Genomic DNA, 16234 nt, shown 5'->3' on the forward strand with positions numbered 1-16234 from the left:
CCAGTAATGTCAGTGAAGCAGCTTCAGGATTTTAAAAATACACCAAAAAGACAAAACAGGAATACGATGACGGGTTTAACCCTTTCCAAGGCACAGACTCTTCTAGTTTAAAGACTGTGGAATGCATGCTAATGTTATTACTAGATGTGGTGAACTGTTTGTAGGGTTTGGTACTGCAGTTGCACTTTATTAGCATTTTATCGTTCTTTCAAATCACTTAAACCGCTGCTGTGTCAGCTCGGGGTCGTATTCTTATTGGTTCCTGTTAAATAAACCCACAAACTAAAGTAATTCTGCAGAAAGATGATTGCAGCAGAATAGTTAATAAAGTTTTAAAGCATGTGAGGCTGCAGGTCAAAGTGACAGTAAACAGATTAAAAACTGACTTTTGTTTTTTGACGTCTGAACGATTCTAAATTGAAGCTGTTGAAGTGTCACAGTGCAGTTTTTTCTTTCCTTCACTGATCCTTTTACATGATGCATGTGTGTGTCGTGGTGATGTTAGTGTCCTACCTGAGCTCCACAGCATCAGCAGCGTCAGCAGCAGCAGGGGATTCATGTCCATGTCAACGTCTCTCTGCTCTGATCATCACATGTACTTTACTTTAATACCTGACACAGGATGAGGCGGAGCTTCAAGCCTCTCTGTCTGGTTTCGATGAATCTCTCAGATCTCTGGCACACATTGACCTTTTCCTGTCAGCCATGTTTCCTGTGGAAGACGTGGATGAGACAGTTTTTGTACTGGTGTCCACTCTCAGACCAGTTCTCTCCCAGTTTGTCTCTGCAAATCAGGAGTCTATCAGTGGAGGAATCTTTCTTCCTACTTACTGTTAATGGTCTTCTTTCTGTTGCTGTGACTTGACCGCAGACCAGAAGCTGCACGTGTGTGCTGATCTGACTGGGAGGGTAAACAAGACAAAATATTGATCGATTCACAAATCTGCTGATGATGCTATATGTAGCACAGAGTGAACACGTATGCGCACGAGTGAGTCAGTGAGGGTCAAAGGTTATAAAAGGCTTGTTTATTACAAAGAGACTGCTATCAATTCTTTTTTTAAGTGAAGAGAATAAGTTTACACACCCCTTAAAATACCTGGTTTTTGTAATGTCAAAAATCGTTCAAAGCTTGTACCACCTTTGATGTTAGCTTTAGCCTATTAACTTCTATTACAAAACAAATCTTTAAGGGGGGAACGTATTTTCTAAAAAGCACGCCATGCAGAAGAGATGGATTCGTAATCTGATAGATTTAGACTGTTATGCAAGGAAAAGTGGACATATATTGCCATGTCAAGGTGTGCTGTTAGACTACAACCCAAGAAGACTGAATGCTGCAATTAAATCAAAAACTGTGTGCATAAAATATTAGTTTAAAGTTGTGTGCACTTCTGCAATCCGCTTAGTGCACCTTTTTTATTTTTTGTATTTTTTCCCTTACAAATTTGTTTGTTTTTTTAGTCGACTATACATGTTATGATTTACATTACAGGTGGGACTTTTTTTATTCCTATACCTAGACAAATATAAATGCAAATGTACATATAAATTTGTTGAAAAGGCCATAAAAGCCCATTTTTGTTATCACTTTGAGCAGCTTTTGCTTCTCATTAGCAAAGTGTAATATATGTGTGTTGGGTTACTTAACTGCAAATACAGCGCATGTTTACAAAGTGCTACAGATTTCTAAATTCTTTGACATTCTTACAATGTTTGACCCGCATAAAGTAGTAAGTAGTCCTTTTAAACTGTTTAAATGACTTAGACATTTGAGATTATGGTTTTGGTGTATCCATTGTGCAGAAAAAAATCATGTGTCAACATTTTAGTTTTTACTAAAACTCAAAAACATTGGCAGCATTTTGTCACAGTGGTATTACTTTGTAGTCGCCAACATCTGAGACAAGAACTAAAGGTGGGAAGTAACCAAATTCAAATACTTTTCGACTGTACTTCAGGTATCTGTATTTTACTTGAGTATTTGTTTTTCTGACAACCTTTTAATTTTATGCCCTACATTTTTGATCAGGTCCAGCTGCTGTATTTCACCGGGAGAAAAAAGAAAGAGAGCTAACTTCACTCAGAGATGGAGAAAGATAAGAAAGAGGGCAGGAGAGGACATTTGATAAACTGCAAATAAAGTTTAGATGTGATCTCATTTTAATAACGGATTGGATTTGTACATGATGCCCTTTGCTAAATTATATTTCTATTCTGTGAAACATCCTGCAAATAAACCTTGCTATACAAATTTTGTGTTCAGTGAAAAATAAAATAAAATGTTGAATGAAAATACTGGGTAGTTTTTGTCCATGATAAAATACCTGGTTATTATTGTGCTATCTACTGTACAATATAAAGCGCCTTGAGGCGACTTTTGTTGTGATTTGGCGCTATATAAATAAAATTGAATTGAATTGAATTGAATTGAATTGAAATTGAATTGAATTGAATTGAATTGATAAACAGGTTACTCTGCAGTAATTTGGTGGATTCACATTAAAATTTTTGACTGTTGCACAGTGGCTGTGCTTTCATACTCAGTATTAGGTTACATCGAGTGTACTGGAGATAAATTTGCATTTAGGCTGATGATGCTCATATCTATTCAATGAATTCCAACTTTGTGCCATCTGTCAGTGGCGCTTCATGACCAATTTTACAGTGGGGACATTGAGGGCCAATGAATCCAAGTCATCAATATTGGCATCATAAGGACAACCAACTTCAAACAAACTGTTATTTTTCAAAATATTAATCACTGTTTTGGGTTAAGAGGTCGGAAACTGCTCCTCAGCTCACAATTGGTCTTTGAACAATGTCAGCTCAGCTCATTAAGCATGTAGTCAGTCATAATCTTGCTCCCTCTGACTAAAAGACATATGTGGGACTCACAGAGTCTGCAGCTTGTCTTCCTTTGTCGTGTGGCAGCATGACGTTGCTCACAAATGTTCAGTACTTCACCCCACAAGTTATCAAAAAATGACTCGTGTCTAAAATCCATCAAAGTTTGAACTAAACCTTCAACTAAATCAGGCGTTCTTTTAAGTCAGTCAGGGCCAGAATACCACGGACCTGAAAAGATGTTTCTCCTCTGTGCTCTTGTGCGATGCCTTGCAAGATATGTTTGAGGGCAGGTCATCTGTCCATTATGTGTAGAGCTATGAATCAACATGTCCATCATATGTCACTCAGTGTTGGAACTCTTGTGCTGCCATGCATCTCACTTTGTACAGCCAGCCATTTGGGGTGCACACATGAGCCAGAAGTGAAAACATAAAGACTTTGAAACAGAGCAAAGAATTAGTCTGCTTCTGGAACCGTTTTGATTGCATCAGGTAGCACTAAATTGAGACAGTGGGCACTGCAGGGGATGTACAAGGCACATTTAGCTTTCTCTTTGATTATAGCCTGGACCCCTGAATGCTTACCACTCATTACAGCAGCGCCATTGTATCCTTGGCCTATAAGGTTGTTTTTGTTCTCTATATGGCGTTTCAATAAGTGGACAGTCTTTTCAAGTGCCACTGCAGCTAGTCTCCCAGCAGATTCCCTAACCCTTACCCTTGATGGTTCAATTATAAAAGGAACTAAGTCCAAATGAAATCTGCTCTTGTTTTGTAACACCCATCATCTCATCTGCCACGATGCTGAAATATTTTTTACATTCATAACAGACTATTTCTGCCAAACAACAGAACCTCATACTGAATTAGAAGGAAAACCTCATTAGATGTATCACCTTCACCTGTTCCTCCAACCTTCCTGGCACTGCCCCTTGAGCTCACTGCACCACGCCTCCCCTGCAGCTGAGCCAGGGACCACACCTCCGCAGCAATATGCTAACATTATTTTATTATTGCATTAATATGGAACAAGGTTAAGTTAGCTTTACACAACAGCTGGTAGAAACGTCCTCCAAAGACTTACGTTTTATTGTGAGTACATTTCAGAGCCTGTATTTTTATGGCTGATGTACTGAGGGCAAATGTCATCTAATGTTAACTCAGTAAATTCCCGGCATGGCAATGATAACAGAGGTTGCTTCACAGCCTCCTTCTCTGCTCAGTGCACACACACACACACACACACACACACACACACACACACTTTAGCTGTGTAGTAACATTCAGGTAAGAGCAGCATGACATGAATGTTTATTACACAAACATGTAGAAGTCGGTCATGGAAAATAAGTATTGCTTCTTATACTGGTCAGGTCTGTGTGGTATGTCCTACAGTACGACTGAGCCGCTGACCAGGAGCGGCTCTCCTTCGCTAAGATGTAACTTGTATTTTTGGCTGTAAAAGATTAAAAGAAACAAAGAATTTTGAAACACACCTTATGAATCTCATAAAATTGTAGGATAACTAGGGAAACAAATCTTTTTTCCTACCATTGTAACACAGGAAAGGGTAAGAATCTCCAGAATCTCCTCGAAACAGCAAGGCAGCAAGGCCTCAATAAACTGCACACAGCTCTCTTTCATTTCAGACTCTTTGCAGTTTGAAATGAAAACACAGTACAAATAAGGAGTTTTAGTAAAAAAATAAATAAATCATGGAATCAATTTATAGACCAAAATGTATTCTAAACGTTTGGCTCATCAAAGTCGCCACTTTTGGCAGATATAACGGCTGAAAACACCTGTGGTTTTCTTTCAAATATTGAAATCAAATATTCTTCAGAAAGGTCTTCCCATATCTGCTACAGAAGTTCCCATAAATGTTGACCCTTTTAACTCGATGAGATTTAAGTCTGGAGACTCTGCTGGACACTCCATGTTTTCAAGCTTATTGTCTTGTTCTTTGTTCCTAAGGCAGTTCTGGCCTAGCTTAGACTTATGATTTGGATCATTATCTTGCTGTAGGATGAGTCCGTGACATACTAGGTACATACAAGAGACTGTTGCGTGGTGCTGCAGAATGCTGTGGCAGCCGTTTTGGTTCAGGGTGCCTCTCACCCCCATACAAGTCACCAACCCTGGATCTAGTGAAACAGCATCACACCTCCTCTTCCATGAATGACAGTTGATGCTACACACTGTGGAAACATCCTTTCACCTACTTAACAGCGTACAAAGATCCTGTGTGATGAACCAAAGATTTAACCAAAGATTTAACATTCATCAGTCCATTATACCTTCTTCCAGTCTTCAGTAGACCCATGGCGGTGTTTTATGTCCCAGGCAAGCCTGTTTGTCTTATTCTGAAGTCTTTGCAATGATTTCTTTCTGCAACTTGTTAGGGAGGGAGTTTAAAATTATATAGAAAAGTTAGAACAGCTGTAGGAATTAGCAGCACTAACTTTCAAGGCTTGATCAACCTTCATTGGTGTAGATCAGTTTGAAATTGTTAACACGTGTGTTTCCTGAAAAAGGCCTTTTTGCATAATTCTAAAAGATACAATATTTTCAGTTTTGGGTAACCTTACCTTTGCCTTTAGCCTCTGACAGTTCACCACTTACCTTTGTACCATAACAGGCGCTTCATTGGACTTGAATGACTCAATCCGGTCGTTCAGTGATGACGTGATGAATCCTACTTCCGGGCCTAAAGTAGTCTGCGTTTAATATGGCTTTTATGTTGTTAACATGTTTAATGTTTTGTATTTTCTTCTATTTAATCTCAAAAGCTCCTAAAACAGTCAGTGATCACTGTTGACCTCCCTCGGCTTTTATTACCGCTAATCATTTATTTAAGCTCAGTTTTTAAAACCTTACGATGTAACTACAGCACAGCCCATGCAGCAGTATATGAATAACTAACCTCGTATTGTGGATGGATTATCTCAGTTGTTCTCCTGGCTGAAGTTTGGTCCGTTTACAGCATCCTGCCATGCGATTACATTTGTTCCTGACCACTGAGAACACTCACGATAACTTTTATTGAGTGGAAAGAAAGTTACCTTGTTTTTTTTATTATGCTAACATAGCTGTGTCGCTAGCGGTCACGTAGCACATCATTATATACCAGCTAGCCAAACTTCAGTAACCCTACAAACGTCACTTCTGTTTAGTTTTCTGTCTTCATTTATGTTGGAAGTGATAGCAGAGCTGTACGTTTGAATTTGTTTCCAAAACCCTGCAGTCAGGACATGCTATATTGTATTTAGATAGAAGCTAGCGAGCTAACTTCCTGCTAACTTCTAACTCCGTTAAATGTCATAAATTCCGTTTTCATGGATGCCTGGATGTTAAACTCAATTGTTACACCTGGTAGAGCAGAACGCTGATCATTTTATTAAAGATGAAAGACTTTAGACAGTGTTTTAACTCTAAGTAATGCCACAGTGATCATTTGATATATGGACCTGCAGCAGAGTTTAGGCCCAGACACAGCCAGTGACGTCAGACTGAACGATCGGATATGTAAAAAATAACTGCAGAAATTCAGGTGTTCTAAAACTTTTGACCAGTATATTAATAATTAATTAAATAATTAATCTTCTAATTTATTTTAAAACATTTAATATTGTTTAATTATTTAATTTAGGTTAATTAAATAATTAATTAAATAATTAATAAGTTATTTGTTTTTAGTAATTATTAACACATTTAATAAATTATTTGATGATGGTTTGATGATGCTGGTGAAAATCAGCTTGACACACTGAGGTCCAGCTCTGCTTGGACTGGTTAGACTGGTTGTAGTTGACCTCCAGTCCAGAGATCCAGAGATCCTTCTCTGACCTCCAGAGATCAGAGAAGATCCAACAGAGAGAGATCAGAGACAGCAGCCAAGGGAAGTAGATGTCAGCAAACAAGTTTTCACTGATTCTAATTCTACTCAGCACAACTCCAACATCAGTTCATCATTAACATCAGAACACACACGTTACTGACACACACAGTTCTGATATACAGTGGTCCCTCACTATAACGCGGTTCACCTTTTGCGTGTCAAATTTACACAAATCTCCGATCGCTAGCAGTGTGACTCTGAAGTGCTGTACTCTATCTTTGTAAGTTTTCTCTCCAGCGAATGCAACAATATCGACGAAACATTTTGCAGCGCCAAAGGCACCTGCGGTAGCACCCAAAAGGTAGAGGAAGATGCTAACTGTTACAACCTGGCTCTAACCAGCGCACAAAAGTTGGACCTCTGGACATGAATAGAATAGAATAGAATAGAATAGAATAGAATAGAATAGAATAGAATAATCCTTTAATTGTCCCACAAGGGGAAATTTGGTTGTAACAGCAGCCAGAAAGACACATATACAAACAAACAGTACACAGGACACAGAACAGAAACATACACAATTTTTCTTATATATTTACATGCTAAAAGAAGGCAGAAGTTACCGTATTTTCTGGATTATAAGGCACATTAAGCAAAACAAAACAGTCAGATAAGTCAAACTTTACTCAGCTCATTCTTCTTGCTTCCTCCACTTCTGTACCATTGATCCATTAATGTTGAATTTCCTGGCAGCTGCTCTATTCCCATGTTCTGAACCTGAAAACCGGGCTTGATCTTTAGTTTCATTCTATAATACTGGACTTATTTTTCTGCCAAGGTTTGAACTTTGAGAGTGTTTAAACAAGAGAGAAAACTGCGAAAATGTTCATGTCTGTGTGAGAAAAGTGTATAAAGTGTGTAGTGAGGGATTTTACAGCCTCAAAACATTTATAATAATTTTTAAAAATCTAGTTGGTTCCTTCACATTTCACCTATCGCGAGTAATTTTTTGAACTTAACACCTGCGATAAACGAGGGACCAGTGTACACTGATATACTGATATATGTCATCAAATGCAGACACTCTAAGACAAAATCCAAGACATTCGCTGAGCGTTAATGACACTAGGAGCAGCAGAATACAGCTGGTTACCCAGTCTGAACAAAAGATGGAAACTCGATTGATATGAGGAGAGCAGAAAGTAGTGAAGAGACACTGAAAGCTAACTAAGCTGGCCTTTCCTGTCTTAAGGACCTCATAGTATCAAAACTCTCCAAAAGAGCACTTGCCTCTCAGACTAGAGCCTACTTTTCACTCACAACGTGTTTTTACACCCCTCTGCATTTAATTATGAGACACCCCAAAAGGTTGATTCTGTTCACCTAGATGTAGCATTTTCAGTGGAAGAAACATTTTGTCACTCAACGAACTGACTTCAGTTTAAGCTGAAATGATAAGACTTGAGAAGTCACTTGGGATTAACTTACCTGGATGACTGAGCATGCGTCAAGACATAATTATGAGACACTACTACTCTCTTCTTCCACTCACCTTCAACTGGTCATGGCAAATCGATGCCCTTCACTGAGCCTGGTTCTGCCAGAGGTTTCTTCTTGTTAAGAGGGAGTTTTTGCTCTCTGGCTCTCTTCCACACCATCTCATTTGTCCCGTCCTTTGTCATTGAGGTCATGTTGGTTCTGCCAGAGGTTTCAACAAAAAGTCTGTGTATGATCTGTACACATGGTTTTTGACAAGCTGACTTTGACTTGACTTGAGTTATATCAAATACGACTGATAGTTCTATTTTCCCTTGTTTAAAATCATGAAAAGATAATGATGAGTTGGTGACACAGTTCCGATCTCATCAAACCCAGACATTAATATAAAAGGTTGATCATGGATCACGTCTACATACACAACATCTAGACATTGGAATAGACATTTTCACTGTTCAGACCAAATCTCTCATTTGACCGTTGGACCAAACCTATAGTTTGATTTATCTTTGATTAAGTATAGAAATGCTTTATCATGAGCAAAAATGCAAAAGCTCTGTTTGAGTGCTCAAATAATTTCTTTTATCCCCTCAGCTGTGAGGAGAGTCACGGTCTGTGACCCAGCGTTTTGGTTTTAGTTTTGTTCCTTGAATTATTAGATCTCTTTTATATTATGTTCGTAGTTCATGATTTCTGTTCTTGTTCTGTGCTTCATGTTTCCTTGTGTCTCTGTGAAGCTTTTGTCTTTGAGCCCGTATCTTGAGTTCAGTCAGTATGTTTCTTGTTATACGTTGAAGGGCCAAGTCTGCAGTTTTGCTTCCTCCTTGTCTCATCATGTTAATTAGGTTGAGCTGTGTCTCCCTCCTTTGTGCAGTTTTCTCATTTCCCTCTGTGCTTATATAGTGTGTGTTCTCCTTTGCTCGTCACTGGTCTGTCTGTGTTACCTCTGCGTGTAATGATTTCAGGTTTGTTTTGCCAGCTTTCCCAGTTCAGGTCATTTCTTAGGTCTGTCCTTGCCATCCTCGGTTCTGTTTGTAGTCTCACGTTTGGAATAAAGCCCACTCATAGAAACGCCACTTTTCTGCTTTTGGGTTCCTCTCTTATTAAATCCACACATCTGCTGTTACGGCCATGACACACTGTCACTCAACAATAGAAACTCAGATTTTCTCCTGCTGTTTTCAGCAAATAATGCTGAGTTCATATGACAGCAAAACCTCTTTACAAGATGTTCAAATATTAGGACTATAGTGTAACATGCATTGGGTTTGCCCCCAAAATGTTAATACAATACTATTCTTCTAATTTAGACAATACATATATCATATCTAATCAGTCCCTCTGCTTTAAAATTTATATTTCTTTACCAGAGAATAAAAAGTAGTGAATTGAAATGCCTGCTAATAAACTGTACAGTCACCTGGATCATGAAGACAAATGACAGACACAGACTCCATAGCTCTTCCCACTTGTTACTAACAACACCCATGATGTCTGTTCCTAGTACTATGGATAAGTTCTTTGCATTTGTTTCCTGTTTAGTAACTTGATTTCCTAATGATTTGCATGTTGGTGAAGTAGAATCACCTTTGTGTAACCTTGCTTATGTTTTGTTAAGTAACGTCATTTACAGAATTTGTGGGTTTAAAAAATCTTAGGTATGGTCACATGACCTAAAAATACCACTATGTATTAAATTTTGGGAGTGGCACCAACACAAGAGCTACATGTTGTTTTGTTTTGGAAATAGAAGTCTTTAAACATTACAGATAGGCCTTCTTTAGGATATCAAATGTTTACATTTACATTATTCAAAGTTTAACATCAGATTTAAATACTTTTATGTTTAGAAATTGTTTTGTAAGATTACAACACTTAAAAAAGTAAGATAAAGAATTAAAAAAACTGTGTTGGCTTTGTTCAAACCTCAAAATATAAAATAAACAAGAGATTTTGTTTTTTAAAGTATGTTAACAGTGTTTGCTTGAATACATGAATGTAATAATATTATAATTAACATTCATTAAAACACATTTTTTACTGTAACTCCTCACGTGTCCAATTTCTACATAAAGTTCACTCCCTTCAGGTGTCCTGATTTGACAGTAAAATATATCAAGGATCAAATAAAGACCTGGTTAATCTCTTCAGCTTCCCTGAAGAGATCACAAGATACGCTGTCATGCAAGTCACACATCATTATTTATTTCTATTTATCTGATTTAAAACATTATTTTAAAGGCATCGTGGATTTTAAATACTCAAATCCTTTTTGATAAAGATAAAAGTGTGTTTCTACAGAGAGGTCACTCCCTTCTGGTTTCCTCATTTGACAGTAAAATATATGACAAGATCAAACAAAGACCTTCTTAAGTCAGCTTCAGTCAACAGAGGAGAAGATAAGCTGTCAGGTAAGTTATGCATCATTAATTCTAAAGTTATATTCTTGGATATGTTTATATTCTAAACATTATTCTAAAACTTACAAATGATGATTTAAACCATTTTTAAGACATGATAGTTTTGGAATATTTAAAAAGTATTGAATAGAATTATTTTGGATATGCTTATGAACTATATCCTACTTAACTTTGTAGACTGGAGACAAGAAACCTTAAATGATTAAAATCTTTGATAATAATTATGGTACAATAATAATCATGATGACTATATTTGTTATACAGAAGCAAAGAATGGAAAAAACCTGTTTATTCCTCATCCTGCTGCTCTCAGGTCTGTGATATTAATATCTTAAACATTTGAAATATATTCTATAAACACATCGAGACAGACTGATGTCGTTTGGGTAATCAGATTATATTCCACGTTTTTAAACAATGTATTTATTAACATTAGCCACAAGGACAAAGATGAAATCTCATCTCCTCATACCTCATCACCTGTATAAATTTTACATTTAAATTCTTTTTTAATATTTAATTTAATTTTTAATATTTAAATTGAATGACTTTTTGTAGTTATTTATATGATATCTATTAAACTAAGTTTTTCATGTTTTAGCTGCTGAGTTAATATTTTCCTAACAATGGGGATAAATTATTTTTTTTGTTTCTTTTCCTGCTTCTTTTTCTCCTCCTTCTTATTATTGCTGTTATTAACCACAAGCCAGTGTTTTCCTACTGCTGATACTAAGCACAAACAAAGGAGAGTTCCATCAGGAACAATAACTGACATCAGGTCTTTGCTAAATGAAATATTTTGCTAAGAATGAGATTTGCAACAAGGTCAGCTGTGGTCGAGCTGTTTTAATTACTGCATGCAGGAGAGCTAACACACAACATCACAGTTCTACAGTCATGAGAGCTCTAACCTTGGGACGTTGTAGCATCTCTTTTATAACATCACACACACACACTGTAACTTTTGACTTACAACAGTTTTTTTGTCCCCCCTGCACTGTTGCTGAGCAGAGAAGACTTTCTTAACTGGTCTTCTTGGGAGTTTCATTCTTCTACGCCCTAATTGTTAGCAGACAATAGAGTAAAACATCATTAAGCAAAGCTAAGCAGTTTTCACCAGGTCATACTGACACACATCTTTTATCTAAGAAGGAAAAATCCTACAGTCAAATTCTAAACACCTCAATTTAAATGTGAGGATAGACTAGAATTTTGCCCATTACAATACCAGAGTCTTTGTGGTAAACATTTAAACACAAAGAGGAGAATAATTCAGTTCAATTAAACAGCGCCTAATTACAACAACAGTCATCTCAAGGTGCTTTATATTGTAAGGCAGAGCCTACAATAATAGATACAGAGAAAAACCCAACAATCATATGACCCCCTATGGAGGGGCGGCCGTCTGCTGCAACCTGTTGGGGTGAGAGAAGGAAGACAGGATAAAGACATGCTGTGGAAGAGAGACAGAGATTATTAACAAGTACGATTCAATGCAGAGAGGTCCATTAACACATAGTGAGTGAGAAAGGTGACTGAAAAGAAAAAACTCAATGCATCATGGATCTCCAGCAGCCTACGTCTATTGCAGCATAACTAAGGGAGGATTCAGGGTCACCTGGTCCAGCCCTAACTATATGCTTTAGCAAAAAGGAAAGTAGAGATAGTGTCTGTCTCCCGAAACAAAACTGGAAGCTGTTTCCACAGAAGAGGGGCCTGAAAACTGAAGGCTCTGCCTCCCATTCTACTTTTAAATACTCTAGGAACAACAAGTAGGCCTGCAGAGCGAGAGCGAAGTGCTCTAATAGGGTGATATGGTACTACAAGGTCTTAAGATAAGATGGGGCCTTTGAGACCTTTTTTTCTTATTTTCTTCAATCAGTGATGAATAGTAAGACGTTCTTGCTTTACAGAGGGCTTTCTTATAAAGCAACAAACTATTTCTCCAGGCTAAATGATGATCCTCTAAATTTGTGACACGCCATTTCCTCTCCAGCTTACAAGTTATCTGCTTTAGGCTACGTGTTTGAGAATTATACCAGGGAGTCAAGAACTTCAGATCTGAGGCTCTGTTTTTCACAGGAGCTACAGTATCCAGAGTCGTACGTAGTGAGGAGGTAAAATTATTTACAAGATAATTGACCTCTGTTGGAGTAGCGTTCAGATAGCTGCTCTGCTCTATGTTGGTACAGGGCATTGAAGATGATAACAGTGGGTGGATTATATTCTTAAACTTAGTTACAGCGCTTTCAGAAAGACATCTACTGTGATAAGGTCTACTCTCCACTGCTGTGTAATCAATTATTGTAAATGTAAATGTTATCAGGAAATGATCAGACAGCAGAGGGTTTTCAGGAAACACTGTTAAATGTTCAGTTTCTATGCCATATGTTAAAACAAGATCTAGAGTGTGATTAAAGTGGTGGGTGGGTTCTTTTACATTTATTTTCAAACATTTGTTTCCCCTGTGTTTCAGGATCTGTAGCAGGAATCAGATTTTAAATGAGCTAATTTAATGTATTAAATTGTAAAATTTCTCTGTTCAAACATTTATCGTGTTATTTATTTTCTGTTTAGGATAAAATATTGGCTCATGATTATCAGACACAACTTTGATAAGATATTGCCTCATAATGTAATATCTTCAATGCCTGTACTTCGGAGTTTTTCCGTTAAGAGGGTTTCTTCCTATGTTATTGTGAAAACTGTTGTTGGAACCATGCTGAACTTAACCAGATTAATATTTTATATAGTGAGACAGAGAGAGAGTGTTCAAATGGATACCAAACAGCCATTATTATTAACTGTCTGTCTGTCTACTGTTTACTAAATGCAAACAGAAGTTTTCACTATGTCTACTAATGAATGTTATCTTGTTTCAGGATACATAATACCTGCCATTATCCACAGACACGTCTGCTTACCTGTATCTTTCGCCTGTTTCTCCTCTTTTTTTCTAAACTGAGGACCTGATGGCTTTGACCTTTTCTTGTCCATCTTGCATCAGTAATTTTGCACTCCAGTATCAACACCCGACCCTACAACATACAGTAATAGACTAATAGACCTAAACCTTGTATAGGGTTTTTTCTGGGATTTCACACAACCCAGGAAAAATAATCAATACATTATGGGCTTGGATTGACAACATTTTGAATGAAATGTGCACTATTTGGAAGCAGCCCGCCCCCTCCCCTTTTGACAGGTTGTGTGTGAGACTTCAGCACAGCAGCACCAGCAAGAAGGCACACCGAGGGCCCTCGCGCTCACTTTTCGCGTATAATTACAAATCTATGTCATAATGTCTTCAGTTTTCGTGCAGGGATGTCAAAGTTAACGCCGTCATTACAATTAACACGATTAAAAATTTTAATGCAATCAACCCATCTGGAGCGCAGAATGGACGAACTGTGGACAAACTGCCCGAAATGCGTTGATAGACGCATTTCAGGGATTTTGAATCATTCTGCACTCCAAATGGATTAATTGCCTAAAAAAATTTAATCATGATAACGGTGAAAACGTTGACTAGAGCTTGTTTAATTTTGCAAGCTGGTTATTAGGTGCTGCTCTGGCCAGATAGACAATCATCTGTCGCCCTACCCCGCCCCTCTCCTCGCTGTGTTTGGCAAGCAGCAGGCGCACCTCGCAAACAGAGGGCGCCTTTACTCCCAGCAAATGGACGATAGAAAACCAATCGGTGCCCATGCAATCCCCAAAATGCGGTTGAATGATGTCTGGGCAGCAGTAGCGATTTTTGATACGGGGCGGCATCACGGGCATCGGCAAAAACAAAAAAAAAAATTGCTCGTACTCATGCTGCCCCGACATCAGCCAGCGCATATTGGGAATGGCATAGACACCGATTGATTTTCTATCGCCCATTTGCTGGGAGTAAGGGCGCCCTCCGTTTGCAAGGTGCGCCGGCTGCTTGCGGCACAGGGAGGAGAGGGCGGGGCGGCGGGGGATTCTCTGGCTGGCTGGAGCAGCATCTAATAACCAACTCACAAAATAAAACAAAATAAAAACAAACCAACAAACACGAAAACACCAGACATTATGATACAGACTTATAATTTGCACCGATGTTTTTTTTCGAAATTCTATACACGAAAAGTGAGCGCGAGAGCCCTCGGTGCGCCTGCTCGCTGCTGAAGTCATAGTAAACTTACAGCAGTTACAGTTACAGGCTCCAGTTACAGCAGTGCAAGTAAACAAACAATAAATATAAGAAGAGTAAGAAAATAAATATACACTTTAGGACTCGGGGTAAAGGGATCAATAACAATTTAAAATTTATAATTTACAGTTTGATGATTTAAAGTCTCACACATAACCCGTCGAAAGGGGAGGGAGACCTGCTGCTTCCAAATAGAGCACATTTCATTTATAATGTTGTAAATCCAAGCCCATTATGTATTCATGATTTGAATCCTGGGTTGTGCAAAACCCCAGAAATAAACCTTAGACAAAGTGAATCTGTGAACTAAGGCGTAGGTCTATTAGGTTATGTTGTGGTGATCCTCTGGTTGAGGGGATTTGTGTTCATACTGGAGTGCAAAATTAAAACCAATGTAAGATGGACAAGAAAAGTTCAAAGCCATCAGGTGCTCAGTTTAGAAAAAATAGAAAAGAAGAGGAGGAGAAACGAGCAAAAGATACAGGTAAGCAGATGTGTCATTGGATAATGGCAGGTCATCCTGAAACAATCAGAATCAGAATACTTTATTAATCCCTAAGAAATAATGTGGATTACAGTTGCTCCAAGAAGAAATGGTAAAAATAGTAACAGTAGCAGACTAAACTCCAAACAATACATTATGTTACAGATTTTGAACATTTAAGAAATAGCACTAATATATACAGATCACTCAATTATAAATATCAAGGATTAACAGAGGTGATTATAAATAAATATCAAGAAAATTAATGAGAATATTCCAGAGTAGAAAAGAGCGTGTGTTCAGCTCAATATTAATTAGTCATTGTCAAATGTTGATTTGTCCTGTTCATGTTTTTATCCACAGCGTTAATGTGCGCAGTGAAGGACATTAACGCTGTGGATAAAAACATCAAGTTCACCAGGGAAGACACAAAGGATAACTGCTTGCCTTTCCTGGACTGCGCTGTGCACATTGAAGAGAATGGCAACCTCAACATTGAAGTTTACCGGAAGCCCACACACACAGACCAGTACCTCCTCTTTGACTCCCATCACCCTCTGGAACACAAACTTGGAGTAATTAGGACCCTACACCACCGAGCAGAACATGTTCCCTCTAAGCCTGAAGGGAAAAAAGAAGGAACACACACACGTAAAGGAAGCACTGAAAACATGCGGTTATCCTAACTGGGCATTCATAAAGTCAGCAAAGAGCCACAGAAAAGAAGATCAGACACCAGCGAGGGAGGATAAGAAAGACAGACGCAACAACGTTGTCATCCCCTATGTAGCCGGTGTATCAGAGAAACTCAGGAGAGTTTTCTCCAAGCACGACATCCCAGTGTACTTCAGACCCAGCAACACACTCAGACACAAACTGGTTCCAAGCCCATTATGTATTCATGATTTGAATCCTGGATTGTGCGAAATCCCAGAAATAAACCCCAGACAATTGATGAGAATATTC

The 16234-nt window shown here is 38.1% G+C and overlaps 2 protein-coding genes across 7 annotated transcripts in view; one reads left to right on the forward strand and one right to left on the reverse strand.

Annotated features, from left to right (window-relative positions):
• Positions 1-907, reverse strand: part of LOC100708849 (scavenger receptor cysteine-rich type 1 protein M130) — a 284144-nt gene extending 283237 nt beyond the window's left edge. The window contains exons 1-2 of one of the 2 annotated variants that reach the window (XM_025905760.1): positions 832-907; positions 514-712 (exon numbers count right to left, since the gene is read on the reverse strand). In XM_025905760.1, the coding sequence (XP_025761545.1) occupies positions 514-565 (52 nt within the window). In that variant the 5' untranslated portion in view covers positions 566-712; positions 832-907. The remainder of the gene's footprint in view (positions 1-513; positions 713-831) is intronic. The other variant, XM_025905759.1, reaches the window with a different exon arrangement.
• The window catches only part of LOC100703578 (nuclear factor 7, ovary), a 972198-nt gene that overhangs the window by 876530 nt on the left and 79434 nt on the right, over positions 1-16234 (forward strand). The window lies entirely within an intron of this gene.

Source organism: Oreochromis niloticus, linkage group LG3, assembly GCF_001858045.2.
Source record: "Oreochromis niloticus isolate F11D_XX linkage group LG3, O_niloticus_UMD_NMBU, whole genome shotgun sequence".
Classification (NCBI taxonomy): domain Eukaryota; kingdom Metazoa; phylum Chordata; class Actinopteri; order Cichliformes; family Cichlidae; genus Oreochromis; species Oreochromis niloticus.